Source organism: Leopardus geoffroyi, chromosome B1 (assembly GCF_018350155.1).
Source record: "Leopardus geoffroyi isolate Oge1 chromosome B1, O.geoffroyi_Oge1_pat1.0, whole genome shotgun sequence".
In the NCBI taxonomy this organism is placed as follows: domain Eukaryota; kingdom Metazoa; phylum Chordata; class Mammalia; order Carnivora; family Felidae; genus Leopardus; species Leopardus geoffroyi.
In genome coordinates this window covers 200,990,077-201,018,064 of record NC_059327.1, presented here as the reverse complement: position 1 = coordinate 201,018,064, position 27,988 = coordinate 200,990,077, and the positions used below count along the sequence as shown (strand labels likewise).

General features: G+C 56.5%; 1 protein-coding gene across 4 annotated transcripts in view; it reads left to right on the top strand.

Moving 5' to 3' along the window:
* Positions 1–27,988, top strand: part of PPP2R2C (protein phosphatase 2 regulatory subunit Bgamma) — a 138,579-nt gene that overhangs the window by 72,617 nt on the left and 37,974 nt on the right. For 3 of the 4 annotated variants that reach the window (XM_045474616.1, XM_045474618.1, XM_045474617.1), the window contains exons 2-5: positions 11,573–11,670; positions 13,669–13,834; positions 15,971–16,083; positions 22,352–22,529. In XM_045474616.1, the coding sequence (XP_045330572.1) occupies positions 11,573–11,670; positions 13,669–13,834; positions 15,971–16,083; positions 22,352–22,529 (555 nt within the window). Of the gene's footprint in view, positions 1–10,620; positions 10,708–11,572; positions 11,671–13,668; positions 13,835–15,970; positions 16,084–22,351; positions 22,530–27,988 lie in introns of those variants that run through there. The other variant, XM_045474619.1, reaches the window with a different exon arrangement.

Here is a 27,988-nt window from a genome sequence, read left to right as displayed (position 1 = left end):
CTGGCAGAGCTGGGTGCCACTGTGGGTCAGGGGTCCCCGGGGGGGCAGGGCCATTCACAGGCTCCCAACCCCCACTCAAGCCTGCTGGCGCCTCTCCTGAGGAGCATCACCGTCCCAGGAGAGTCTTACTCGGCTGAGAAAGGACCCAAGGCCACACGCGGGCAGGGACCTTGACCCCATGCCAGGCGAGAGAAGCCAGACACAGAAGGCCACACACTGCATGATCCCAGTCACAGGAAGGGTCCCAAAGAGTCAGAAGACAGGTGAGTGGTTGGCAGGGAGTGAGGAATGGCCGCGGACAGGTACGGGGGCTCTCTTCGGGGTTACGGGAATGTTCTGGAATTAGGCAGCGGTGATGGTCGCACAACACAGCGAATCCACTAAAAACCACTGAAACGTGCAGTTTGAAGCGTGAACTTCGTGTTCTGTGAGTTCCGTCTCCGTTTTTACAACGGATGCTGAGATGAAAACAGCAGCACCAACATCATTGTGATGCCAACACATCCCCTAATAGCTGTGGAACCAGCGCGGAACCAGACAAGTGAGCAAGTGAGCCGCAGGGGTGAAGCAGGCTCCCGCCATCCCCGCTACTCCACCCTTTCCTGAGAGCCGCTCAGGTGGCCAGGCCTGCGCCCTGCAGGGAAGGGGCTCTGCCCGCCCCTGGAAGAGCTCGTCTCCCTGAGTGAGAGCCACACATAGGAGGAGCAGTAGTCATTAACCCCTGTCAGATCGCAGTGCCTCAGCCCGAGCTCCCTCTGCAGTTTCTGCTGTCACTTGGAGTCAAATTCCCTGCGCCCCCTCCCCCCCCCCCCCCCCCCCCCCCCCCGGCTCACATCCTGCCCCTTTTACCTTCATGCACATGCTGCCTCCTTGCTGACCTGCAACAGACCAAGCTGACTCCCGCCTCTCAGGGCCTTTGCACGTGCTGCTCTCCTGGATATCTGTGTGGCTGCCTCTCTGGCTTCCTTCGGGTCTCTGCTCAAATGCCCCTCCTCCAGGAAGTCTTCCCTGACCTCCCTGACTAAAACAGCATCTCCCCTCTTCCATCCCCTTTACTTTTATTTTGCATCATAGCTCTTACCCCCTCCCCGGAAAAATAATCTAGATTTCTATGAAAACTTGCTTATTCGTGTCCTTTACTAGAGAGTGAGCTTCCTGCGGGGAGTACACACTGCGGAGTTCCCCGTGTATGCAACAGTGCTTGGGATACAGTAGGTGCTCAATTACTGTTCTTTTTTTAAAATTAAATTTATTTCTTTATTTTTTATTTTCTAATATTTTTTTTTTGAGAGTTGCAAGTATTTTATTTTATTTTATTTTCAACGTTTATTTATTTTTGGGACAGAGAGAGACAGAGCATGAACGGGGGAGGGGCAGAGAGAGAGGGAGACACAGAATCGGAAACAGGCTCTAGGCTCTGAGCCATCAGCCCAGAGCCTGACGCGGGGCTCGAACTCACGGACCGCGAGATCGTGACCTGGCTGAAGTCGGACGCTTCACCGACTGCGCCACCCAGGCGCCCCTATTTTCTAATATTTTTTAATGGTTATTTATTTTTGAGAGAGAGAAACAGAGTGTGAGTGGGGGAGGGGCAGAGAGAGAGGGAGACACAGAATCCAAAGCAGGCTCCAGGCTCTGAGCGGTCAGCACAGAGCCCGATGCGGGGCTCAGACTCACAGACTGCGAGATCATGACCTGAGTCGAAGTCGGACGCTTAACCGACTGAGCCACCCAGGTGCCCCTAAAATTAAATTTCTTATTGTAAAATAGACCCGAGATAAAATTTACCATGTTAGCCGTTTTTAAGTGTGCAATTCAGTGGCATTAAGTACATTTATGGTGTTGGGCAGCCATCCCCACTTTTCCATTTCTAGAACTTTCTCACCATCCCAAACAGAAACTCTATTTTTGGGGCAGTCTTTTATCCAGCAGCCCACCTTACAGACCTCAAACCCTAGCCAACATTTCCCCTTTAAACAATAACTTAATAACTCTCCCCATTAGCTAACATTCTTTCGCGTGAATAAATGAGCAGTAGACGGATTAACTGAGTGCCTCCCACGTGCTAAGTGATGGGCAGCTCAGCCTTCCAACCATCTTGGAAGGTGTGTGTGGTTATCTTTGTTTCCCAGGTGATCAGATGGACTCAGGTCGTAAGAGTGGGGTCTGAATTCGGATCTCCCACCTGTAGACAGTGACTGCCTCGTGGAGTAGCTATGCTGTGAGGACATAACGACACCGGCCCAGCGCCTCCCCCCAGGCCTCCCTCGGTCCCCCTCTCTCCCAAGGGTGTTATTCGAGCCCCACGCTCCCAGAGTCCCGGTTCTGGCTGGCTGACCACCGAGCAGCAGGCACATTTGGGGGCCACAATTCCTGGTGCCAATATTCCGTTTCACCTGGGGCTCTTGGGGCAGGTGCTGGGAGAATGGAATTATTTTTCAACCTTTAAAATTCATTCGTACTCAGCCCAGTTTAAATGTTTACACTCCTCGTCATCCCTTGGGTCTGCTGTGTGGGCATGATTTTCTTTTATCAGGCTAGCTCTGGGGAGGGATACTCTTGGGGCTCTTGGTCCCATGCCCAGGAGGGCGTGTGATTTTAGAGGGTGGTGACTTAATCCCAGGTGTGGGGTGGGACTGTGGCTCCTGTGTGACTCCAAGAGGCAGCAGGGCCGGCCCTGTCTCCCACCTGCGGGCAACTGGGGCCGGGCGCCCCCTTCCTGCCCTATGTGTGAGCTTTGGTCCCCGGCAGGCAGAACCTGGGGTCCTGGGCCTCCGGGCTGCATGGGTGGGAGGTGGTGGCGGCTGGGACCCTTGCATAAGACCCTCCCCAACCGCCCCCCCCGCCACCCAGCCCCTTTGCATTTTCCTCCAGCCCCGTGAGCCGAGCACCTTCCGAGCAGACCCACCCGGCCCGGCCACAGCGTCCAGCTCGCCCCACGCGGCTTCTGCCCACAGGCTGGGAGCTGCTCCCCCAACCCCCGCACCACGTTCAGGCCACAGAAGGGAACTTCTCACAGACCTGCTCGGGGACGGGGGCTGGGTTTCTGCAGCAGGACTTGAAATTCAGCAACAGCGTGATCGCAGCTCCCAGTTGGTGCCAGGACCCCCCCTCCCCCACCCGGGGAGCCGGGTGCTTGCTCTCACGTGAGCGCAGGTGTGCGAGGGGGAGCTCAGCCACTCTGCGGTGGTGTGCCCACCCTTTCATCAGACCTTAGTCAGGGAGTCATCTTCCCTGCCCTGGACAAGGCCTTGGATGGGTCCATGCTTGGATGGCAGCACGGACCCTCATAAGTAGTCTGTTGTCATATACGCGGCAGTGACTGTTGGTCCCAGGTGATGGTCCAGAAGCTGACCCAGAGTTGGCATTTTCCCTTCTTTGCCCCCACAGCAGCCTGCTGGTGCTGGAGGCCGACAGTGGGTAGGGGCTGGGTCTCCCGGCTTCTGCCCGCTGCCCCCAACCCCTGCCTGCTGGGAGGGCCACCAGGGGGATGGGCCACCTCCAGCTTCTGGTGGCTTTTTCCACTCTAGGTGGGCCTAGCAGGTGGATACAGCTGTCTGGTTCTCTTGTGGGTCCTCTCCTGGGTGTTCTGGAAGTTTCCTGCCAAACGTCTCATGCAACCCTTGACCCAGGCAGTCACAGCTGTACATCTGGTGGCTTTCCTGGGCCCTGGGTGCAGTGGCCCCCTGCTCCTGCATTGTCCTTGCCCTTCTGGGAAGCCAGCAGACAGGACTAAGATGACCGATGCCAGCTCTCTCCTGTCCCCAGGAGTCACATGGGCATAGGCCATTGTGTCCCCAGCACAGCCAGACCCCGACACCCGGCTTTCCCGGTCTTGGGTCTGGGTCCGCTGCCCTCAGGAAGCATACTCTGGAGCTCTGCGAAGGTCACACTAGGCTTGGGAGGGAAAGTGTGGGTGGGGACCCTCCCCTCAGCACCTGCTGTTTCCCAGGAAATGTCTTCACCAACCCCCACTCCCATTTTTGACCCCTTTAAACATCTTGAGAAGGTACTAGGCCTGGGGCCAAGTTCAAGGACTCTAGAGCCAGCCTGCCTGGGAGTAAGTCCCAGCTCTGCACACACCAGATGGGCAGCTTTTGGCAAGTTATTAATCCTCTCTGTGCCTCGATTTCTTCATCTGTACAACGGGAACAATGGCATCACTCCAGCAAGTTGGGGGAGCTAAGAGGATTTAGTTCTGTGCGTAAAGTGCTAGAACACCTCCCGCAAGTTCCAAGAGGGTTTACTATCACCGTGGCCTGTCCTGGTCCAAGGGGTCAGGTCCTAGAGCTGGTTCTCAGGGCCACACACTGTCCAGGTTCTTAGAGCTCCTGCTGCCTTCGCTGTCCTGATCCCTGTCATATGGGGCCTCTGTGAGTCCTACGACATTATCCCTGTTTTCCAAGGGAGGAAACTGAGTCTCAGGGGATGGGACTTGCTGCCTCCCACCCCAAGGGCCGTCACAGGCCACCGTGACCTGAAGGAACCAGGTGTCAGCATGGAGGGCTCAGGGGCCTCCCCAGAGATGGGACATTCGGGCCGAGACCTGGAGAACCATCAGAGTTGTCCGGGTGAACCCGGAAGGGACGGCACTGTGGTCAGAGCACTGTGGGGAGGGAGCGTGTGCCTGCCTGAAAACCTAGGCTGTCGTGGAGAGCTTTTTCTGCTCGGGAAAAGTCTCCCCTTTTAACTTTTTCTGATCGGGAAAGTCTTCCCTTTTAAATGACCGTGCCGCCTCCAAAAACAGGTGATCTACGGAGCAGAGCTGGGCGGGTGGCTGTTCTTCGTTTTAAAGAGGCCGTGATGCGGCTCTGCCTGGCAACCCCCGTCCCAGTCAGCCCCTGCTGGGTAACAAACATCCCCAGAACTCAGTGGCTTCAAACAAGAAGCCTTTATTTTTGCTCCTGAGTCTGCAGGTCTAGTGGGTGTTCTTAGGCTGTGCTCACTCACACACTCGTGGTAGTTGTGGTCGGGAAGGTGCCTCTGCTGGTCCTGGTGGGCTGTGTCATTTTTGGGGACCGGCTGGCTGTAGACTGGCCCGGTGTGGCCTCCACTGCAGTGGCTCATCCCTGCCGCACATGCCTCTCGTCCTCCAGCAGGCTGGCCTGGGGGTTCGTGGTGGCACAGGGGTCCCAGAGAGCAGGCTGTGTGGCCTCGTGAGGCCCGGGCTTGGAGCCAGCACCTCTCGTGCCCACCCCATTCTTTTGGCCAAAGCAGGTCACAGGCCGTGCAGGGCCAAGGGTGGGAAAGTAGGCTCTACCTCGGGAGGGGAGGGGCTGCAAAGTCACCCCTCCCAGGGGGACCCAGAGAAGGCGCTGGGGAAGCCCGCTCACCCAGTGCTGTCCCAGGCTGGTGCCCCGCTGCCTAGCCTCCTTCCTCTCACTGAGCTTCCTTCTGCGGCAGGCGGGTGCCTCTTCCCTCCTCTTTCTGCCCACACCTCCGTCCTCATCAGCCTGACGCCTCTGACGATGCTAATTAAAGGCATTGCTCCCATCAGAAGGATCGGGCTGGGCTTTCTGAGGCCTCCCCTCTGCCGTGAGCCCCGACATCTGATGGATCATTAATGGTGTCGACGGCACTTACGGTGACGGGCGGGCGGTGATGGACGAGCAGGGCAGGAGTCCCCCCCCCCCCACCCCCGCCGCCCCGACCAGCATCTTAATCTCCCCTGCAGGTGTGTAGGCTTCTGCCAGAGTTTCCAGGGAACTTTCCAGGCCACAGAATCATTTGAATTTCACATAAACCCTAGGAGAACTGTGGCCAGGCAGGGATGACAGTTGTGGCAACCGGGGCTCAGAGAGGGTGAGTGATTTGGGTGAGGTCACACAGCTAGTACACACCAGGGCTCGACTGGAGTATCTTCCTCTGGCGACAGTCACAGCAGATATCCTGGGGATCCGCGGGCTCCTGCCCCCACGTGGCACCGGCCGGAGCCACAACCCGGGGTGCAGCCCGTGTCCTCCAGGGCTGGCGTGTGTGTGTGGCCTCTTGTGTTAGCTCTGTTCTCCCTCTGTGTCAGTTATGGCAGCCGAGACAAAGGGCCACGAGCTCAGTGGCCTAAAACAACAGAGATCCCTCCTCTCGCCGTCTGGAGGCCGGAAGACTGAAAGCAAAGCGTCGGCAGGACCGTGCCCCCGCTGAAGCCTCCAGGGAGGAATCTGTCCCCCAGCTTCTGGTGGTGGCCGGCACTTTCTCATGTTTCTTGGCCTCCAGATGAGTCTCTCCAGGCTCTGCCCTGTTGTCATATGGCCTTCTCCCTGTATGTGTGTGTGTGTCCCTGCGAAATCACATAGGCTTCTTGGTAGGACACCAGTCATTGGATTTAGGGCCCACCGTAGTCCAGTATGAACTCATTTTAACTCGATCATCTGCAAAGATGACCCCAATAAGGTCACAGTCAGAGGAGGTTAGGACTTCAACATATTTGGGGGGGGGGTGGACACAGTTCATTCCACAACACCATCCCTGGCTCCAGTTCCCAATGTGGACCTTGTCACTTGGCTGGTCACATCCAACACCACCTCTGATTCTCCCTAAGCCCATACTGGGCCACAGTGTGGCTTTCTGGCTCCCCAGACTGGGTGGCTCTGGGCTTCCCCTGCTGGCACTGCATGGTGGCCATTTCCAGGGAGGTGACAGATGTCTCCTGGTGCCGTGGCCCAAGCTGCCTCTTCCAACCTTGCCTTTTGAGGAGCTGAAGGAGAAGGAAGAGGCGACCTCTCAAGTGGAAAGGCAGCATGGGCTTTCGTGGGATTTTTCTTCACCCGTGACAGGGTGACTCAGAGCCACCACTGGCTGGTCAGGCGGCTTGGCAGCCCTCACTCAATGGCTGAGTGGCACTGTGAGACCCTGTGGTGTGGGTGCAGGGACACACTGCACAGGCCCTGCTGCATATGTGATCTTGGGCAAGCTCCTGCCTCTCGGTGACCAAGGTCGCTTATCTGTAAAGAGAGAATGATGATAGGACAGTAGGACTGTTCTGAGATTGGATTTCTGGTCCCTGGAAGGCCTTAACTGAAATGTCTTCGTTTGCTTTTCGTTCTTGAGGAGTACGCCCACTGGATACAGAATTCTGGGTTCACCGACTTTTCAGTTCCCATTCAGCCCTTTGAACGTCTTCTGGACTTCATCCTTTCTGATGAGAAATCGTCAGTCATTGGAGGCCTGATGCCTCTGAATGTGACATGGTTTTCTTCCAGCCGCTTACAAAATTCTATCACTAATTTGGTCCTCAGTCGTTCAACAGTTAGGTGTGGCTTTCTTTGTATTTATCCTCTCTGGAGGTAACTGAGCTTCCGAAATGTGTCGCTGGTGCCTTTTCCCATATGGGGGATTTTTTTTCAGCCGTTGTTCCTTGAAGTCTTTCTCCTACTCTATTATCTCTCTCTCCTCTCCTTCTGGAACCGCAATTACGTGTGTGTTAGACATTTGACATTGACCTGCAGATCCCAGAAGATCTGTTTGTTTTTTTTTTTTTTTTAATTTATTTTCTCTCTCTTTACTTTGAGTAATTCACATGTTGAAATGTCCTTTCTTTTCAGTCAGCGGGAGCAAATTTTCCTTTGCATCCTTGAGCATAGTTATAATACCTACTTTAATTTTTTCATTTGCCAGTTCCAACATCCGGGGCATTTCATGGCCAGTTTCCATGAATCATTTTTATATTAAGTATGGGTGATGCGTTCATATTTCTTTGTATGTCTTCATATAATTTTGGATTCTGTCCTGGGCGTTGTGAATGATGACATTGTAGAGATTCGAGATGTTTTTTATGTCCCTCCAAAGAGCATTTTTTTTTTTTTTGTTTTATTTTGTGTTTGTGAGCAGTTAACTTGGTTGCACTCAACTGTAAACCCCATCTCCGGGGTGATGGACAATAGCACAGCCTCAGGTCACTTCTTTTAGCCATCGCTGGGTTGCTTGGAATCTGTCACACGCATGTGTGTTTTGTAGCCAAAGATTTGGGCAGAGTTTATATGCTGCATTTGGGGACTTCCTCAGTCACCCCCCCTTTCCAGAATTTACTCCCTCACTTTCCAGCTGCTAGGATTTCCCCAGTCCCTGCCTTCTGATTTATGGAGCCTTAAGAGTAGGACTTCATGTCTGAGTTTCAGTAGCCCCACGGCACAGACTGGGGCCTGTCCTCAGCCATGAAAATAGGAAACTTATCCAGTGAGTTTCACTTGCTGATTTTTCTGCAGGTTGCACCTGTACTTGGTTCCCTCCAATGCCTCAGGTAGTTGTGTTTTGTTGTTTCATCTGCTGAGGTTTTATCGTCGCTATGGGTGAGAGAGTTGATCCAGTAGGAGCCACCAGCTATTTCCAGAAGCAAAAACTTCTATGGAAAGATTTAGAACAGTGCCTGGAAAAAAGCACTTTAAGGATGTGAGTTCATGTAATTGACCACACTGCTGGGTTCCCTTCTGTGGTCAAGGTGAGAGGCAACCTGGACAGGGACCACCCCCACGTAGGAAGGGGTCCATATTCAATGAGGGACCCGCAGTGAGCATGAGACTGTAGTTGTAGGAGAGACCGCTGAACTGCGGGGCAGGGGTGGTCTCCAGGAGGGCTTCCTGGTGGAGGTGGTATTGGGACTGGATATGTGTCAAACATTCCAAGATGAGAGACTTCCTGATTTCAAGGTTTTATTGATAAGATTTTCCAGCTCTCAGGGGAAGTAACCTTGCCTATGGCAACCCCTAGAAGATACTTCCTGTAGCAATAAATAGATGTGAAACACCCACCAACCTGAGGCCTGAGGGAGCGGTGCCATGGTCTGCTTGCTCCGTAAGTGTTTGTGCGACGGGACTAGTGGGGCTGGAGGTCGGGATCCCCAAATCCGCCCAGTGAAGTTGAGCCGCCATTCATCCCGCACACTTCTGGGCTGGCCACGGCAAAGTGCGTGGAGGCCAGAAGCAAGGCCGAGAAGGAACTTTAGTTTCTCCGTGCAGTAAATTTTAGTAACTCATCCTTGCTCAGAGTCGCGATCCTTCCTCCTGGACCCTCACACCCCGTAGTCCCACTGGAGCTTCCAATCCCGGGCAGATGCTATTATAGCCAAAAAACTGAGGCTCAGAGAAGTGGTGTGACCAACCCAAGGCCACACAGCCAAGACGTTGGAGCCCAGACTCCAACCCAGGACTTCCGACTGGCCCGTGAGCAGCTCGGGAGGTTGTCCCCAAGCAGGCGCCTCCACGTCTCTGGCTGCCAATGGAAAGAATGGTTGTGTCCCCCTCAGGGGCTGGCGTGAGTCTCAAAGGAGGCAATGGATGTGAAAGTGACACATAAATTGTAAATTGCCTGCAGATGTTAGCGTCTGTTACTGTGGAAACCGCCCAGCATTTAAGGACTGCGTTCGCTCTGGGCACCGGTGGTCATGTTGGCATTTTAATTTAATAGCATTGTTATTCTTCCATCATAAAAATAATATAAATTATGCATATGTCCAAACTCATCAACTTGGATACATGAAATATGTCCATTTGTATGTGTATCACTTATTCCCCGAGAAAACTATTAAAAATACACATTCATTACAGAAAATTGAGAAAATGTAGAGACGTGGAAAGAGAAACAAAAATACTTTATTTCAACCACCCCAAAGCGCCCTGTGCCAACGTGGTGGGGAATCGTTTTTCGGCTTCTCTTTCCTCTGCCCGGTGTGTTTGGCATTTAGCACGGCTGTGATCATTGGTCTATATGATTAAAAACACTTTATGCACAATTTCGTACCCTGCCCTTTGCCCCTTAGGGGCTGCTGATACGACGTAGCGGGAACCCAGCTCTGAGGGCTCTGGTTCCGCTGGTCCGGGTTCGGGGCCGGCTGCCCCACGAGGGCCCGGCCCTTTCCCAGCTCCGGGCTCCGCAGGCATTTCCATGTTCCCGTACAGCCGCTCTCGCTGCCTTGTCTTGTCTTTCTAAGTTCAATGAAATGTGCCTTTATCTTGTTCGATGAAAATGTCCAGCCCATCATCCCGCTTCGAAACCACCTTTTCTCTTCTCTTTTCTTTTGCTGTCGAAGCCGGCATTTACCTATGGCTCCGGTGGCCAGTGCAGGCCGGAAGCTGCCTCTAAAAGGCACCGGTTGGAAAAGCAAAGGGCGTTTATTGAATAGAAATGCAAAAATCACTTGAGGTCTTGAGTAAGAGGTGGCAGGTGCTTTTGAGAAGCAGCAAGGAGCCCCGTGTGAGTGGAAGAGCAAGGTGGGCAGGAGGGGAGATGAGGCGGGGTGGGGGGTGGGGGGGAGAGGTGTTACCTTTTACTGAGTGAAAAACAAGACGTAACAACAAACATTTTTTTTTTTTTTTTTCCTGGTGCATCTGCAGATCTGCTGAACTAGGCTGGGTTGGGCTGGGTAAGTGGGGAGGCAGGGGGCCTCCTAGACTTTTCTGCGTCCCTCCCCCTCCTCCTGGGACCTTGGGCTAGCCCGGGCAGGTCCTTCTGGAAGGGGGAAGGGTTCTGGATGGTGGCTTGTCTGCTGGTGTCCCATAGGCCAAAGCAGATCACACGGCCAAGCCCAGAGTCCGGGAGGGAGGGGGTCTGGGAGGGGTCTGGCTGGGGCTTGCCCAGCCCTCAGGGGGAAGGCAACACCAAGTTCTGTGCAGTGCTGGAGGGGAGTGACTATTTGGGCTTCCGATGCGGTCTGCCTCTGAGGACCAGGGACCACTCAGGCTTTAGACCACTGAGACCTTTGCTTTTTACCCTGAGGTCAGATGGGTTTCGGGTGGGCCCCCTCTTGCTGTGCTGGGGCTAGCTTATAGCAGGAGCAGGGACGAAGCCAAGAGGTCCTTTCGCGGGCTGTCAGAATCTTGCAGGGGCGAGAGGTGGGGAGATGTGGGTGGAGTCTGGGTGTATTGCAAAGGCGGAGCCAGTAGGACTGGACGTGGCAGGGGAGAGGGGCAGAGAGAAAGGGGTCACAGAGACTCCCAAGGCTGGGGCCCGACCGGGGCTGGGGGGTATGGAGCTGCCACCACCTGAGAGGGAGGCTGCAGAGGGAGGCTTCGGGAGGGAACAGCGTCTGCTTTTGTGGACCCGCGGAGGGTTTCGGGCATCACTCTGGCAGCTGTGGGAGAACCGGGCAGGGGCTGTGATCATAGCTGCGGTTTGTCGGAAAGTAGGTCCACCGTGCTAAAGCCGGATCAGAGATTCTGGTGCCTACAGAGTCCGGGCCAGGAATGTGAAGCTTAAGGGGGTCCCACTGACGGGGGGCTCATGCAGGGCAGGGCTGACCACAGTTGGTCCCAGGGGCCCCCAGAGTAGGGCTAGTGTCCAATTTGTAGCCCGGTCTCCCGGCCAGCACGTGAAACCCCCAAACTGCCTCTGGAAGCACAAGGGGGAGGAAGGTAGGAAGCAGGAAGGAGACAGAGTAAAGCCCATGGACGGGTCCTGCAGCCAGTGGGGAGGGGACAGGGGGACCACTGGCCTCTCATCAGGGCACCTGACCCTCGGGCTCCTGCTTCCAGATGGTGGCACAGCCCAGGGGTGCATTCTGTGCGGGTGGGTCCTAGTTCTGTGGACCTGCGCAGTACTGGGGTCCTAACGAGCCATGCCTTCCTGTCTCTCCCCCCCACAGCTGATATCATCTCTACTGTTGAGTTCAACCACACCGGAGAGCTGCTGGCCACAGGCGACAAGGGTGGCCGGGTCGTCATCTTCCAGCGGGAACCAGAGGTGCGGCCGGACCTGGTCGTGGCGGGAGGGGGGCTACACCCAACTCGGGCCCTTGTTCATTCTGCCCAGGATCCCTGAGAGGCACTCAGGACAGGCAGGGCCCGCTGTTGTCCTGGCTTAAGCCTGAGATTACTGCCCTCTGCCTGGGCGCTGTCCCAGCCAGAGGTGGGGGGACAGGAGGACTGGGTTTTCTGCAGGGGTCAGGTGGGGGTTGGCGATGAGGCTCAGCCCCAGGCCTCGCCCTGGTGAGGTTTGTTGTCCAGCGGAATTCTGGGTAAGACCGGAGTGGCCTGGATCAGCCTACCCGGGGTGGGGGTGGGGGGGTACTGTTTCTGAACCACTGAAAGAAACCTCATGATAAAAAGGCCCCCATTTGTTGAGTACCTACTGTGTGCAGTCCCCTTGCTATGCTCTTTAAGGACGTTTCTCATTTACTCTCCACTGCCCACCCCAGAGGGTGGGGACCGACACCCATTTTACAGATGAGGACATTTGGAGAAGTCGCCCAGCCAGTGAGCAAAGACCAGGGATTGAAATCAAGACGCCAGCCTGCCTCCCAGGGGTGGGGGTGGGGGGGGGGGCGGCATCCCACACACCAAACCCGTGCAAGGATTAGATGCTGAAGACAGGGGAAGGGAGAGGAGAAAGAGAAGAGGAGGAGGGGCGATTGAGAAGGAGAGAGGGGAGGAGGGAGATGTTGCAGACGCAACCCTGCTCCATCCAGTTCCGGACCTGATTGAGGTCAGACTTCACCGTGCTCACCCCTGTCAGCCTCCTCACGACAGCCCCCGTGGCACAATCAGGGGCCATTAGTGGTCTCATTTCACAGATGGGGAGACCGGAGCTCAGAGGGTGTGAAATAGCTTAGCAAGGACACATAGCCAGAGAGTGGACAGCTGAAAATCGGTCACCCATGCACCGTGGCCGGAGCGTGCTGATTTCACGGGGACCAGGGTAGCCGGCCGGGGATCGCAAAGCTCCTTTTTGCAGAAAGAAATTAAATCACAAGATGCAAGTTTCTCAACTCTGAATTTTTCTCCTGTTAATGGTTTTCTTTATCCTGGTCCCGCTGACCTTCGTTGTGGGCAGTGCTCACGGGACAGAAAGGGAGTTAGCCAGGCATCCAGGGGAACTTGAAAGCTCTCCAGAAGCAGGACAGGTGTGGAAACATAGCAGTAGATGCTTTTGGAGAAAGTGAACAGGAACTTTGAAATCGTGCGTGTGGAATGTCTCCGCTTTGCTCCCAGGCAGGTTATACTTCTGGTAGAAGCTTCATGTTGTCACATAAACTGAAATCGTCTGCTGGGACAGTTGTCCCTCTGCCCGCAATGGATTCCCCACCGCACTGTGTTGAGGGATCTACTGCGAGGGTCCGTGTTGGGAGCTCGCTGCCTAAACCGGGGTGGGCCTGCCGAGGAGAGTCGCGGGGACGTGACTGGCATTGCGGGATATTCTGCCACAGTGTAGTATCTGTTCCGGAGCACGTTCATTCCTCAGGTCAGGCCTCCTGAGTTGGACACTCAGACTGGAGGAGCAGGCCAGAGCCTTGGCCTTGGTGTCAGACCTCAGAGGCACGGGTGACAGCATCTAGTGGACACATGGCCTTGGGCGGGGGTGGTCAACTCATCTCCAAGCCTCCGCTTTCCCATCTGTAAAACGGGGAGACTCACGGCGCCCACCGTAGAGGGGCCGTAAGGCTAGAACAAGACGAGGAGTGAGAAGCACTTAGCTCAGTACCCAGCACATAGTAGGTGTTCATCAAATGCGATGAGGTAGCCCGGTTGCTGCTGGTTTTACTTATCGGACAGAGAAGGAGACAGGGCTTAGTTTCCTTTGACCCTGGCATTGGGTCTGCGAGCTCTGCTGGACACGGGCCGCCTGGCAGTCGGGCTCTCTGAGGGTTTGGTCAGTGCGTCCCTCACCCCTGCCTGGGGGGCTGCTCCCACCCCACCCCTGCCATCCTGGAGCTCAGGTCTCCTCGTCTGGGTTTTCTTGCAGAGTAAAAATGCGCCTCACAGCCAGGGCGAGTATGACGTCTACAGCACCTTCCAGAGCCACGAGCCGGAGTTTGACTATCTCAAGAGTCTGGAGATAGAGGAGAAAATCAACAAGATTAAGTGGCTTCCTCAGCAGAATGCCGCCCACTCCCTGCTGTCCACGAACGGTGAGGGGCCGCCCGCCTGTGCCCGCCCTGGGCCGTCAAGTGCCCTTTCCCACCTCGCTTAGGTTGTGAGCATTTTCCCAGGTCCCGAGAACCCCAAAATCATATTTTGAGCAGCGCGTGAATTCCCTGCGGTGACCCCGCTGTGTCTTAGCCTTTTCCCGTGGCTGGGCATGAGGCTCGTTCCCACTATTCCAAGCAGCCGAGTCAGGAATGGCTCCGTGATTACTTTTTTTGGGGGGGCCTGGGGGGAGCTCGATAGTCCCAGTGAAGGAGGCAAGCTTAGGTCTTCTGCAAGAGTGCGGCTGCCACTCTTGGGGGTGGGGTGGGCTGCAAGACGGGCACGGGTTTAGGAGCCTGGCTGGCCACCTGACCCTTCTGCCCCAGGGAGAACGCGTGCGCCCCCAGGCCCCCGACTTCCTGGCCAGACTCCTTGCTTCCCTGAGCCTCGGTTTCCCCACCTGGGCAGCAGGGTGGATGCAGCTCCCTCCCTTGTGTTGTGGTGAGGGTGATGGGAGGTGACGCCCCCCCCCCCCAGCACCCTGAGACCAGCCAGTCCTGCTGCAGTGTGCGTGAGCCTCACAAGGTGACACCACCCGTCTCCTCCATCAGAGCCCAGACTCGGTGCGGCTGCTAAAGCATCCTTGAAATGGCCCAGACTCAACCCCGCCGACCCAGCCTTGTGCCGAAAGGCTGCCCTCCCTGCCCCAGGCCTGCCCTCCAGGAGCTCCCGCTGTCCTCGTCCTTCACTGTGCCACGTGCACGATCTGAGACCCCCGTAGGGGTGCCTGGCACGGGGTCACGTTCAGCCAGCACTGGAGCAGAGGCAGCGTGGACCTCCCCAAGGACGGGAGACCCTAATGTGGTTCACATCCTGGTCCTGCCGCTTCCCCATCTGAATTGTGATGGGCGTGCCTGCCTCGCGGGGGCCCTGGGAGGACGGAGTGATGTGAGGCCACAGTGGGTTTAGAGAAGGGCCGGAGCTCCTGAGCCGCACACGTGGTTTCCCTCTACCCGTGGGAACAGGGTGCGTCATTCTCCTCCTGCCCTTCTGGAGGGAAGGCAGCTTTAGAAGCTCCCTACCCTCCCACTCTCAGAGCTGCTCACCACCCCCCCCACCTCCCGGGTTTAAATCCCAGCTGCTCCCTTTGCTAATGCATGTCTTTGGGTACATATCAAGGTTTAGTCATCTCAGTCGTCTCCCTGTTCGTTCTCCTGAGCCTGACGGTGTGTGTTTGAGGCACAGGAGCGGCTGGCGTTCTCCAGAGAAACGGGACCGAGGCGTGTGGACGGATGTAACATGTAGATATAGATACATAGAAAGAGGCTTACTTTGAGGGGTTGTCGCACATGATTGTGGGGGCCGGCAAATCCACAGTTTGCAGGGCTGGCTGGAAGGCTGGAGACCCAGGGAAGAGCTAACGTGGCCGCTAGAGTCCGAAGGCCATCTGCTGGCAGCATTCCCTCTTCCTCAGCGGAGGTCAGTCTTTTGTCCTCTACGGGCTTCACCTGATTAGATGAGGCCCACCCACACAATGGAGGCCAGACTGCTTTCCTCTACGGGTTTAAATGTTAATTCCATCCAATAAAAAAAAAAAACAAAAAACAAAAAACCTTCAGAGCAACACGCACCTACGTTTGACCAGATACCAGGGTAACCTGGCTTCGCCACATTGACGTATAAAAGGAAGCATCACAGCTACTACATGACCCTCCTGATATTCGTGGCAGGATTTCAGAGAAGCGAGGCCACTGGGAACCTGCCCTCTGGATGGGCGGGGTGCTGCTCAGAAATGTGGGTCACCCTCCTTTGTCTGCCGCTGCAGAGCCTAAAAAGTGAGAAACTGCAGTGGTATGCTGTCTGGACGTGGCTTTAGACTTGGCCAGCTGCCCTCAGAGGTGCCTTCCCTTTTGACCCAGGAGTTGTCCCTTGGGATCAGTTGTGAGGAGGCAGAGATCGAGGACAGATACCCCGTTCACGGCCGCGTTCAGCGCATGGGTGCACAGGAGAAAGAACCTGCCTGTCCGAGAGCAGGACCCCGGTCAGGTGATTCCCGGATCAGCGCTCCCCTATCTCGTGGCCCGTTCCCTGTGCTGGTGTTCATCACGTATCCCGTTTCATTTGCTTTGTTTTTAAAGATAAAACTATCAAGTTATGGAAGATTACGGAACGAGATAAGAGGCCCGAGGGATATAACCTAAAAGATGAAGAAGGGAAGCTTAAAGACCTGTCCACGGTGACGTCGCTGCAGGTGAGATGTGGACTACGGAAGGTTCCAGCAAATGGGAAGCGGTGCATGCTTCTGTTAAATGGGGAGGATTTTAGGACTCGAAGGGCCTTTGAGATTTTTGCCAGAGCCGGGTTCAGGTCCTGGCTGGGCTGCTTACTCGTGGGGTGGCCGCGGGCTTTCTCCCTGCTGGAAGCCTCGGTTTCCCCACCAACAGAGCTGGGATGGTCATGTTTCTCCCGGAAGTGTTGTGCGGATGAGGCGGGAGTGATGCATGTCCAGGAAGCGCTTGTGAACTGCAGCTGTGGGTGCAGAGCAAGTTCTAGAACCCCTTGCTACACCGAGGGGGAAACTGAGGCCCAGAGACAGGCAGCAACTCCCCCAAAGCCGCTGCGCCGAATGAGTGGCAGAGCCAGAAGAGGAGAACCTGGGAGGGGAGCTTTGTGTGGATTCCAAGCCCTTTGTCGAGGGACCGAGGGAAGCCTGGAAGGCACGGTTCTCCACAGCCGGTACGGAGGCTCGACCCAATGCAGTTGTCTTAAAAGAGGCCGGGGAGGTTAAGATGCAGGGCCTTGCTGAGGCCACCTCCTGTCCCCACATGCTTAAAAGGCAAAAGAGCTCCTCTTTCTTCCGGGGAGGGGTGTGAGACATGGCAGAAAGGGTAGTGGAGTCCCAGGATCTGGGTTCCAATCCTGCCTCGGCCACCTCCTGGCGGTGCGCCCCTGGGCAAGGCTCTCCGCCTCCACGAGCCTCCGACTGCTGATCTGGAATGAGAATAAGCACTTCTGTGGCGAGCGTTGTGTCTTCTGGGCACTCTGCCTGTAACGACTCAGTCCTAGAACGTGGGCACATGATTATCAGCCCCGTTTTACAGATGAAATGAGAGCTGAATCCAAACCCAGGGAAGTCGGGCTCCAGGATGGGCCTCCCGGTCTCCTCCGTGAAGCGGGAATGAGACCCCCACCTCGTGGGAGAGCCACGGGAATGGTTAATGGTGTCCTGCTGGAGGACTCCGTGGAAGTCTGCCCCTGTCCTTCTCCAGGGGGGCAGGAAGCCTGCTGAGGCCATCTCGGCTGTCCCTGGCTTCTAGAACTGAGCCTGGAACATAGTGGGTGCTTTGCTCACGTTTGTTGAAGGTGATGCTGGTGCACGGCTCATTTGGGTTTATTCATTCATCACGCGCTTGGAAGCACCTACTATGCGCCCAGCCCTGCTCTAGGCACTGGGAGGCCTCAGTGAAACAAAGAGCCTAAGGGAGGGATTGGGTCTGAGTTGGTGTCCCTTGCTCCTGGGATAGGCCGGGCTCAGAGCAAGCGGCCTGAGTCCCGTGCAGGTTCCATGCTCTAGCCAATGTGGAAAGGCTGGGTCACATCATCCGAGCTGCCTGTCCTCCTGGGGGAGGAGGACACAGTTCACAGCGACAGCTGTCCGCTCCAGGCGGACAGTGGCGAGGCCTGGCGTGGGGGCGTCAGCGCCTCCCACGGGCTCCCCAGCCACTCCAGATCTACTTGATGCTGGTCAGGTGGCTGTAGGCAGGGCCCTGCTGTGTGCCTCGGTCTCCTCGTCCGCAAAATGGGGGCGGTGACTCACCTTCTGTGAAACAGCTTAGCACACGCGCTCCCTAGGCGTCCGGCAAATTGTCGTTAAATATGGAACGGTAATCAGTGTTGTTCCCGAGATGGAGAAATAAATATTTAAACATACTGGCCTCTAAATGACTCGCAAATTGTGCAAATAAATTCTGAGGAAGTCAGGAGGCCAATTAGCTTCAACATTGACTAATGGGAGTGACGGTGTCCCCCGCCCCACCCCCCAGCCCCACGAAAGTGTATGAGGGTTTCATCTGTGGGAAGGATACAATTATCACCTCTTGATGGGCCTGGCATTTGCGGCAGAGCCGGGGGCCCATGGGAACCGGGTTTATTTCCCTCTCAGCATGAGACTTTGCTCTGTATTTCACTCACGTCCCCAGATGGCCCTTAGCCGTCCCTTGAGGCTGGGGGAGAAAGGAGAAGGAACGAGGGCGTTTGGGCCTTTCCTCGTCTCACCTCTTCCACGTGTCCTCCCACGTCACCCAAGCCACCCAGCCCTGTGCACCTCTTGATGCGATCCCTGCCGCTCGTGCTGGAGGCTGGCGCTGTTATTTACTAACAGACTACTCTGTCCTTGGCCCTGTGCTAGGTCCCTGGGTGTCAGGCACATGGAGTCACCCCACACTGGTGGTCAGGGCTGTGACAGACGCACAGGGAGGCCTTTCTCTACCTTGTTGATTTGGCGTACTCCTATTCATCCTTTAAAACCCTGTACGCCTTCTCCTCTGTAAATCATCCTTCTGCGCACTCCAGCCTTCTGTATCCACAGTGTTCTGTCCTTAGTGTTTATGTGACGGCCCTCCTGCCTCTCACCTTGACTAGACTGTGGCTTCTGGAAGTGTTGGAAGGGGGGGAATGTTTTATTCATGAGACACCCAAACCTTCAGGGCATATTTATTTTCACTCTTCCTCTCCTTTAAGGAGAGGCTTTCAGTGGCTTTGAAATATGGTTTGCGGGTGGCAGTGAATGGCTGCAGCCCTGATGTAGCCCAAGTCCGACGGGAGGAAACAGTGTGGCCAGAAGGAGGGGAAGTGGACTGAGATCCAAGACTTTGTGAGGCCAGTGGCACTCTGACCTTCTCCAGCAGCAGGTGCGACGTGAGAGAGTCCAGGGGTCCCCGAGGCAGACGGTAGCTGTGCTTTGAGGGAAGGGAAGATTAGGAGCTGATCCAGAATAGCCGACACATGGGGAGATGTGCAGGGCGGAGGGCCCCCTAAGAGGCCCGGGCACACAGACATCACCTCCCAGGCCGAGAGCCTAGAAGCTCAGGCACAGAGCTGGTGACACAAGAATGGCCCAGAACCAGGCAGACAGGCGCGCCAATGTGGCACACACCCACACTCATGCACACACATGCACACTCGCGTGCCCCACTCACATGAACACTCACACACCCATGCTCGCACATGCACACGTAGGCACATGCATGTACTAGTACACACCCACATTCATATACCCACACATATGCCTGTGTGCACATGCTCTTATACACGCATGCACGCACACACATGCATATATTTGCACACACCCATACACTCGTGCATATGCATATGTGCACATGCACTCCATACACTCACACATATACACACGCTCTTACACATGCATGTACACGCAGGCACACACATGTACATGCATGCACACACACATATAGTTGTACACACCCACATTCATATACCCACGCATATGCCTGTGTGCACATACTCTTATACACGCATGCATGCATGCACATGCATATACTTGCACACACCCACACTCGTGCACACACACCTGTACATCGCATATGTGTATACACTCTCTTACACACACACATGCACACACACATACTTGCATGCACCCACATTCATGTACACACACACCCATACACTTGCACATATGCATATGTGCACACGCGCTCCATACATTTGCACATATGCACACACTCTTACACACATGCATGCACACACAGGCACACACATGCACATGCATGCACACACATATAGTTGTAGACACCCACATTCACGTGCACACACACCCATACACTTGCACATATGTGTACGTGCACATGCACTCCATACACTCGCACATATGCACACACTCTTACACATGCATGTACACGCAGGCACACACATGTACCTGCATGCACACACACATATAGTTGTACACACCCACATTCATATACCCACGCATATGCCTGTGTGCACATACTCTTATACACACATGCACGCATGCACATGCATATACTTTACACACCCACACTCGTGTACACACACCCGTACATCGCATATATGCATACATGCATACACTCTCTTACACGCAGGCACACACATGTACATGCACGCACACATATATAGTCGTACACACCCATATTCATGTGCACACACACTCATACACCAGCACATGTGCATACTTGCACACCCCCTCACACATACACACACACTCACACGTGCACACGCGGGCACACGCAGGCACACGCGGGCACATGCTCATACTGCATTTGCATCAGAAGGAACACTTAGTGTTCACCCACCCCCACTGCAGCTCCAAAGCTGTCACCTCCCATCTCAGCCGTCCCTGGGGAGCTCGAGGGACACAGCCCATTCATTCGCTCACCTGTTCACTCATGCACCCGAGGACCTTGCCGTACTGGGCCCTGGGCTGAGGACCAGAGATCCAGAGGTGAACCAGAGAAGACACAGCGTGCCCCTCACTGGCTCCCAGGCCACCGCAGGAACAAGACAGCCTCGTCACGTGGTCAGGGCTGTGACAAACTGGCGACTCCAGCGAGCCCCTGGCTGGCCTGAGAGTGAGGTGGACTCGGGAGGTGCCCTGGGAGGAGATTCTCAGGCCCCATGTGAGCCTGAGTCCAAGCCGCCCAGCCCGCGGCAGCCCCTCTCCTACGCCCCCTCCTGGCCGCCTTTCCAACCTGGCCCCACCCCTGTGGCCCTGTCACCCCATCCCCGCACCTGTTTTATTTTTCTAAGTAACACCTATTGCTACGTGAAATCTCACTCTCACACACACATACACACACACACGCACGCTCGCTTGTGTATCAGTCATTGTCTTTCTCTCCCACTCGAGGACAAGCAGCCCATCGGCCACAGTGTGTCCTCACCCAGGATCCTACCCGGTCATCACTGCCCCAGGCTCAGGAGGCCTGCAGTTAGCCCACAACGTCTGCACGGCCCGTCTCCAGAATTCCAAGTTCTCGTCACGCGGAGGCCGGCCTCGCTGCCTCTCTCCCGGACGCAGTCCCCGTCGCCCCTGCAGCAGGGTCCACCCTGGCCCGCGCCGGAACCCCTGTGGCTGTGTGAGGCCTCCCCCCCGACACACACACACACCCCATCACCTCCTGAGGAGGACCATCACGAGGACTCATCATGTGCTCAGCGCCATTCTAAACGCACTTGACCTGCGTTAACTCGTGGGTCCTCATAGAAGCCGCTGAGCTTCTATGCCAGCATGCCCTTCTTCACAGATAAAGAAAGTGAGGCCCAGAGAGCTGAGTTCCCCCGTGAGAGTAACACTAGTGGGCGGCAGGGCAGGTCTCCGCCCTGCCACCGGGATGCCCTCGGGACAGTCACACCTGGCTCTGCATTTCCTGACGGCGACTTCGACAAGTCGGGGTCGTCTTGGCATCCAGTCTCCCCATCCGGGACGTGGGGAGGGCAGTGCTAGTCCCTACTTCCTGAGCGTCAAGTGTGGGTCAGGCCTGGGAGAGACTGATGAAGCCGTGTCTGTGTACCCGTCTCCGTACCTTTGAAGACCTCACGGTTTACTGGAATGGAGCGTCGTGCCCGACACACGCCGTGGCACACGCTAAGAGCCTTAGCAGAGAGGTGGTGGGGGTGAGCAGGCCCGTGCCCCCACTGCCAGGGCAGGCCAAGTCTCCGGGCCTGCTGCGTCGGGGTCTTACAGGAGGAGTCGGCACGACCACGTGTTCAAAGAGGGTGAACGTTTCAGGCGGAGGGCACACAGGGAAGCCAGGCACGATACCGACGCTGTGTCAGGGGCCCCTGACACCAACCCTTTAAGGTGGGAGTTGGTAGGAGTTAGGCTAACGCCAGCAGCTGTAACAAATAGCCCCGGCATTGCAGGGCGGAAGATGCCGAAATGTACTCCTCACTCATGGAAAGGTCCTGAGTGACACATGACTGTCCCGCAGAGACGCAGGCTCCTTCCATCCCGCGGACCTTCATTCCCAAAGCTTGGCTCCTCACCTTCCAGCAGTGGAAGGGGGAAAGGGGTGGAGAAGACTCACCTGCCTCTGAACAGCCTTGGCTCACAAGTGCCAGGCACCCCTGTGCTCCCATTCCTATGGGTGAGAACCAGTCCCGTGGCCACACCCAAATTGCAAGGGCAGCTGGGAAACGTAGTTCTTGTCCGGGCCACCACTCGCGAGGAGGGAACAAAAGTGGCGGATAATCGGCTGGGGTTGCCACGGTATCATCCCATTTTAGAGGTGAGGAAACTGGGGTGCGGAGGGGTTCAGCCACTGCTTCAAAGTCACACAGCAGGTTCAGAAGCAATCCCGGGAGGCGAAGCTTCCCTGCAGGGCTGGCAGGCAGGGCACGCTGGCCACAGGGCACTGCTTATGTGCACCTTCCCAGCCTCCAGCTTTGATCACGTGGCCCCGGCCTGCCGTTTCCTGCCTTGGCTGCTGGCCCCCCTGCACTCCCCCCATCACCTTATCGCCCTGGGGACCGCCCCTCCTCTGCAGGTGCCCGTGCTGAAGCCCATGGATCTGATGGTGGAGGTGAGCCCACGGAGGGTCTTTGCCAATGGCCACACCTACCACATCAATTCCATCTCCGTCAACAGCGACTGTGAGACGTACATGTCGGCAGATGACCTTCGCATTAACCTCTGGCACCTGGCCATCACCGATAGGAGCTTCAGTATCCTTTCCAGCTGCGGGCAGGGGGCTTCTGGGTGGGGGCGGTTGGCTCAGTTGTAAGCGAGCCGACTTGGGGGCTTCTGCTTTGGTGCAACGTCTCCAGTGAGTGAGTGAGGCCCGGATTTGGAACCACGGTTGAGTTGCTTTATGAAGACTTTAAAGCCGTGGCTGCCGAGGGTTCTGTTCGTCCCCTTGCCTTTTCCAGGTGGTAGTTTTCCATGTCATTCTGGGACCTCATCAGGGGCCATGGAGGAGATAGAGGCCTGGGGTCAGCCCTCCTGGGTTGTGGCCCAAGGCAGGGGCTTCAGTGCTTGATGAACAGCCTCGGGGTCCCAACCAGGGCTTAGAGTGACAGTTGAGGTGTCACCTGTCCGGTTGGATGGGACCAAAGGGGGACCCTGCCTGGTGGTCCCCTGTGTCTAGGCAAGCTAGGGGCCGTCCTGACCCCACTGATAAGTGGAGAACTCTGTACAGAAGCCAGGCCTGGGAAGGGCCGCAGGGGACAGACTAGCTGGGGTTGCTAAGGTGTCGGGCCTTGCAGACCAACAATAATAATCATACCCAGTGTGGCTCTCTGCCTGGCCTCAACACGTGTTCACGTTCACTCACATCACCCTGACAACAACCCAGGAGGTAGGTGCTATCGTGACCTTCTTTACAGACGAGGAAACTGAGTCACGGGGAGCCCCAGTTAACCTGCTCAAAGCTCACACCTAGCAAATGTCCAGCCCAGGCCCCCCAGCCCCAGATCCCCATGTCCAACCTTCACGTCCAGCTGCCCTTTGGGAAGGATGCCTCCCAGGTGTGCCGTGGCAGGGGGTGCGAGGCCCCCCACCCCCAAGAGCTCTCGTGCAAGCTGACGGTCTCCAGGTGTCGGCTCTGTGCAGGGTGCCGGGCAGTTCCTGCCGTGAGAAGCTCCCAACACGGGCTGTCATGACTGCTATTGCTCCCGCCTCACGGGTCAAGAGTGGGTTGTGTCCCTCGGAGCAGAAGCCAGGACTGGCTGGGAGGGCGTTTGGGAGCCAGAAGGAGCAGCCTGGAAGGTCTGAAGGAGAAGCAGAGGGTAGCAAACGACTTCTGAGGGCCGAGAGCTAGGCACCTGCCAGAGGCCAGTGGGCAGGGAGACCCTGGGAACGGGGAGAAGGGGGCTCGGAGGGGCAGAGAGTAGCACCCGCTGTTCCCGAGCCCAGCAAGAGGATGTAGGGCAGATGTGGGGCCTCGCGGTCAACGTGAGCCTCTCTCTCTCACTCTGCACATTCAAGCTCGCTGACCTTGGTGAGTAGCCAGATCTCTGGGAGCCTCGGACTCCTCACCGGCCCCTCCCCGCTGGGACTGCAGGGTGCGCGTTCAGGGAGCCCTGCCGAGATGCACCCAGCACGGAGCTGGTGCTCTGCGTGTTGGGAAACGTAAGCGTCTGTCTCCTTCCTGCCCCGAGGGAGTGAGTGCGATGAGCCTGGAGGGTGGAGGTGGATGGTCACAAAGGTTCAAGGAGGAGCTGAGGCTGGAGCGGCTTGGAAGGAATGGAAGCTCAAATTTGGCTTGGTGGACAGGGCTGGGCTGGGCATCTGCCTGACCTTCCGTTCAGGCTGAAAGCCTGGTAGGCCCCACTCCCTCCCCGGTGGGAGAGCTTCAGTTGGTCGGGACTCTTCTGTTGCAAGGGTTAGAACAGTTCATCCCCATTGGCTCAGGCAAAACGGCATTTGTTGACTTATGGACCGTGAGAAGGCTTCAGGCATAGGTGGATTCAGGAGCTGAAACAATGTCATCGGATGTCTCTCTCTGCTTCTTGCCTCTGCTCTCTGCTCTAGAGGCTTGTCTTAGGTGCCACGTGGCGGCAAATGGGGGCCAGCGGCACATGTCCTGCCCTCCCAGAGTAAAGTCCAAGAGACAAGAGACCAGTTTTCTGTGAACTGTCCCACTATAAGCCCCCAGATGGCACCCCATGGGCTCTGATTGGGCCCCCACTGGGGTGGGGGGGGGGATGCAGTGCTCTCACTGGCCAGGCCTGAGTCAAGGGTGCTGGAAGGGGGTCAGTGGGGGGGGGATCTCCTGCCAGGCACTGCCCCAGCAGTTGGGGGCCCCCACGGCGGGCCACACAGACAGACATCCGCTGCCAGGTGTGAGGTGTGGGCCAGCTTCCTAGCAGAGTGCAATGAGTCACACGGGAGCCCCAGGTCTGCACACGGGGTGAGCGTGGGACTCACGTGTACCTGCAGCGGGCCGTCCTAGGTGCTTCCTCCCAGCACCATGCGGTGCACGGAGCCGTTTGCCGTCGTGAGCTCGCCTGGTGTGCGTGTTGGCATGAAAGCCGCGAAGCGGTTATGCATCATCAGCCCGTTTTGCAGATGAGGAAAGAGAGGTTCCGGGAGACAGGGGGCTGGGCTGACGGGGGCAGAGCTGGGACTCGTGCTCAGGCCGCCGAGGCCTGGCCCCAGGCGGCTTGCCCTACCCTTGGGCTGCCCGCTGCAGCCACCCTCCTGGTTTCCACTCCCGGGCTGCTATGAAGATTTGGTAGTGTTGTGAATGCCCACAGCCTTTAAAACCTGTAAAGCCCTGAAGCCGTGTAAGGGCTAGTGTATCATTCCTTCATTCAGCCATTAAGGCCTGGTGCCTCCTCTGGCCTGGGCCCCGTGCAAGCCCCGGGACACAGGGGCAATGGAAGAACTCGGCCCTGCCGATGGGGGCCTCCTTCCGCGTCAGGGACGTTGCGCTGCTTTGGTGGGCATGGCAGGGTGAGGATGCTGGGGGGGGCCGGGCTCCTAATGTCAGTGGTTCCAGAAACCCCCTCATGCCTGCTCCTGTGTCTGTGTTCCTTCATTTTCCCGATGTTTCTAGTTTCTATTCATTTTCTTAAAAAAATTTTTTTTTATTAGAGAGAGAGAGAGAGAGAGAGAGAGAGCGTGAGCAGGGGAGGAGCAGAGAGAGAATCTTGCTCGGCACAGAGCCCAGCTCGGGGCTCGATCCCACGACCCTGGGATCGTGACCTGAGCCGAAATCAAGACTCAGACACTCCACCAATGGAGCCACCCAGGTGCCCCTCTGTTAATTTCCTTTAAATCAAGTTGCTTTCTTTTTTGTCGTTTTGTCTAAATTAACGCGTTCTAAATGCGGCTGCCGTAAGTGAAAATAAAACCTATGACCTATCACAAGCGGGATGAAATGGTGAAGACAAATGCTATGAGAACAGGACAGCAGGAATAAAATCGTCCCTCCGCCCTGGCCAGTGCAACTTCCTGTGATAGTGCAAATATCCCAGCTCTGGGCAGGCTGGTAGGTAGCTGCCGGCCGTGTGTGCTGGAGGAGCGCCTAAAATGTGGCTAGGTTGACCACGGAACGGAGCTTTTTATTTAGTTTTGTTTCAATTAATTCAGATTTCAAGTTAAACAGCCATCCGTGGCGGCCGAGCTGGACGGTGCATGCAGCCTCTGTTGGAGGCCGGTTCTCAGTCAAGGGTGGAGATGAAAACGTGCTTGAAGCCAGAGCATAGCAGCATGGAATGGAGGCTTTCTCCCTTCTCCATCAAATGGATTGGAAAATAATTGGAGGCTTTTCTCAGTGTATGAATCTGTGCTGGGAAGGCTGTGCCTGCCCCTCTCCTCGCTGCACTGTAAGCAGGGGGCAGGGGCAGCACTGCTCAGCCCGGGGGGGGGCTTCCTGGACTGCGTGTGTGTGCCGTGGGTGGACTGGATTCCAGCGGGCAAGCCTGGAGGCCAGGAGTCCAGCGGGGAGATCCAGGGAGAGACGGCGATGGGCCGGCAGCGTCATGGCCATGAGCAGGAGTCAGTGGAGTAGTGAGGCAGGAGGCCGTATCGTGACTGTCTTTTGGACCAACGTGGCCACAGGACGTTGGAACAGGCTAGTTGTGAGTAAGAGAAGAGGGTTGATCCACCACAGGACTGCAGGCCCAGTTGTCCTGAGTCCTCACTGGCGGCTGTGCCTCCTTGCCCTATTTAAACACACAGATTGCGCCCCGTCCGCGTGTTGGAGAGCACACCATTCACGGCTGTATTTGCTGAGTCCCTACTTGTGCCAGATGTTTGAATTAGCTAGGCAAAGTCCCCTGCCCCCCTGGAGCCAGCAGACAATAAACCATTAATATAAGGAACAAGTGACAAACCCAGCATGTCCATGCAAGCAGCGGACAAGTACCGTGAGCCCACGGGGCGCGGCGGTGTGCCTTGTGTCGAGCCCTGTCTACCTGCGTGGCCGCGGGTGTGGGCTGGGTGGGGGCTGCGTGAGCCGGGGCGGTTGTTTGGCCAAGTGAGGGTGCCTTGCAGGCAATGGCAAAAACAACGACTGACCCTAAGGTCTAGGCCAGGTGAGGAGGAGATGGCTAGTGACCAGAGAGGAGCACGCGTCATTGGGGGGTCCCCCTGGGGACCCAGGAGTCTTCCCTGGCTGCAGGTCCTGCCACATAACGGCACGTTAGACGTGTGTGCTGCCTCTTAATTTTGTGAAGGTGAACTGGCTGATCGGAATACAAAGACGGGCCCGTGCCTTGAGGTGGAGGAGTGTGCGTCCTGCAGAGCTGGGCCCCGGGCAGCCCCCGCCTGTGGAAACAGTACCCTGGAGGCAGACAGGAGTGGAGTGGAGTCTCCAGGGGTGGGTGGTTGTGGAAACCTCCCGTTCAGACCGATTCATCAGGGAACCACGCTGTATGTCGCACCCTGTGGCCCGCTGCTGTTTTGGCCACCAGAGCGACAGGACACGGGGGCCCGGAGCAGAGACCGGCACCCGCCCCGTGGAGGTCGGCCTCCCTGGCGGGGAAGGTCAGGTCTGTCGGCTGCGGGTGTGATGATAGGTTCCTACGCGGCCGAGTGATTAGAAAAGGTGTTTCATTTCCACCGCGGGAGGAGGCCGGCAAGGCCTGCTGAGCTGGGGAGTTGCTCCGAATCTGGACACCCCTCTTGTGCCCGTAACTCCTGGGGGCTTCGGCGCCTGGGGCTTCCCATTCCTTCGACTCTTGCCCTCCGGTGCCTTGCCTTGCCCTGACACTGCTGTTCAATGTCAAGGCCACTGGAAGTTTGCTGCTGTGGTACCACCTCCGCAAGTCGGAATGTAACACCTTCAGCCTAAGCAGAATTGCTTTGTAGTGAAGGTTTTAAGAGACGGGAAAACTTCTTGAATAAGGGAGAAATGGTGGGTGTCGTCTTGACCGGTGAGAAAAGGTGGTAAGAAAGCTCACTCCGAGGCCCCTTCCTCTGCTAATTTGAGCACTGGTCATTCTGAGCAGAGGGTGGGGGGCCTGGTGCTTACTGAGCCCCTCTGTGTGCCAGGCACACGCGTGATGCAGCGTCTCCTTCCTCTCCCTCACCCAGAAGCTAGAAAGAGGTGCCAAGCCCTTTCCGCTTCCCCCCTGGACGGCTCTGGAATCATGCCCTCCTCTCCTTCTCTGCCAAAGGCCCCACTGGGGCCGGACCATTCCTGCTTGGCCTGTTGCCCGGATCCCACATTGCCCAG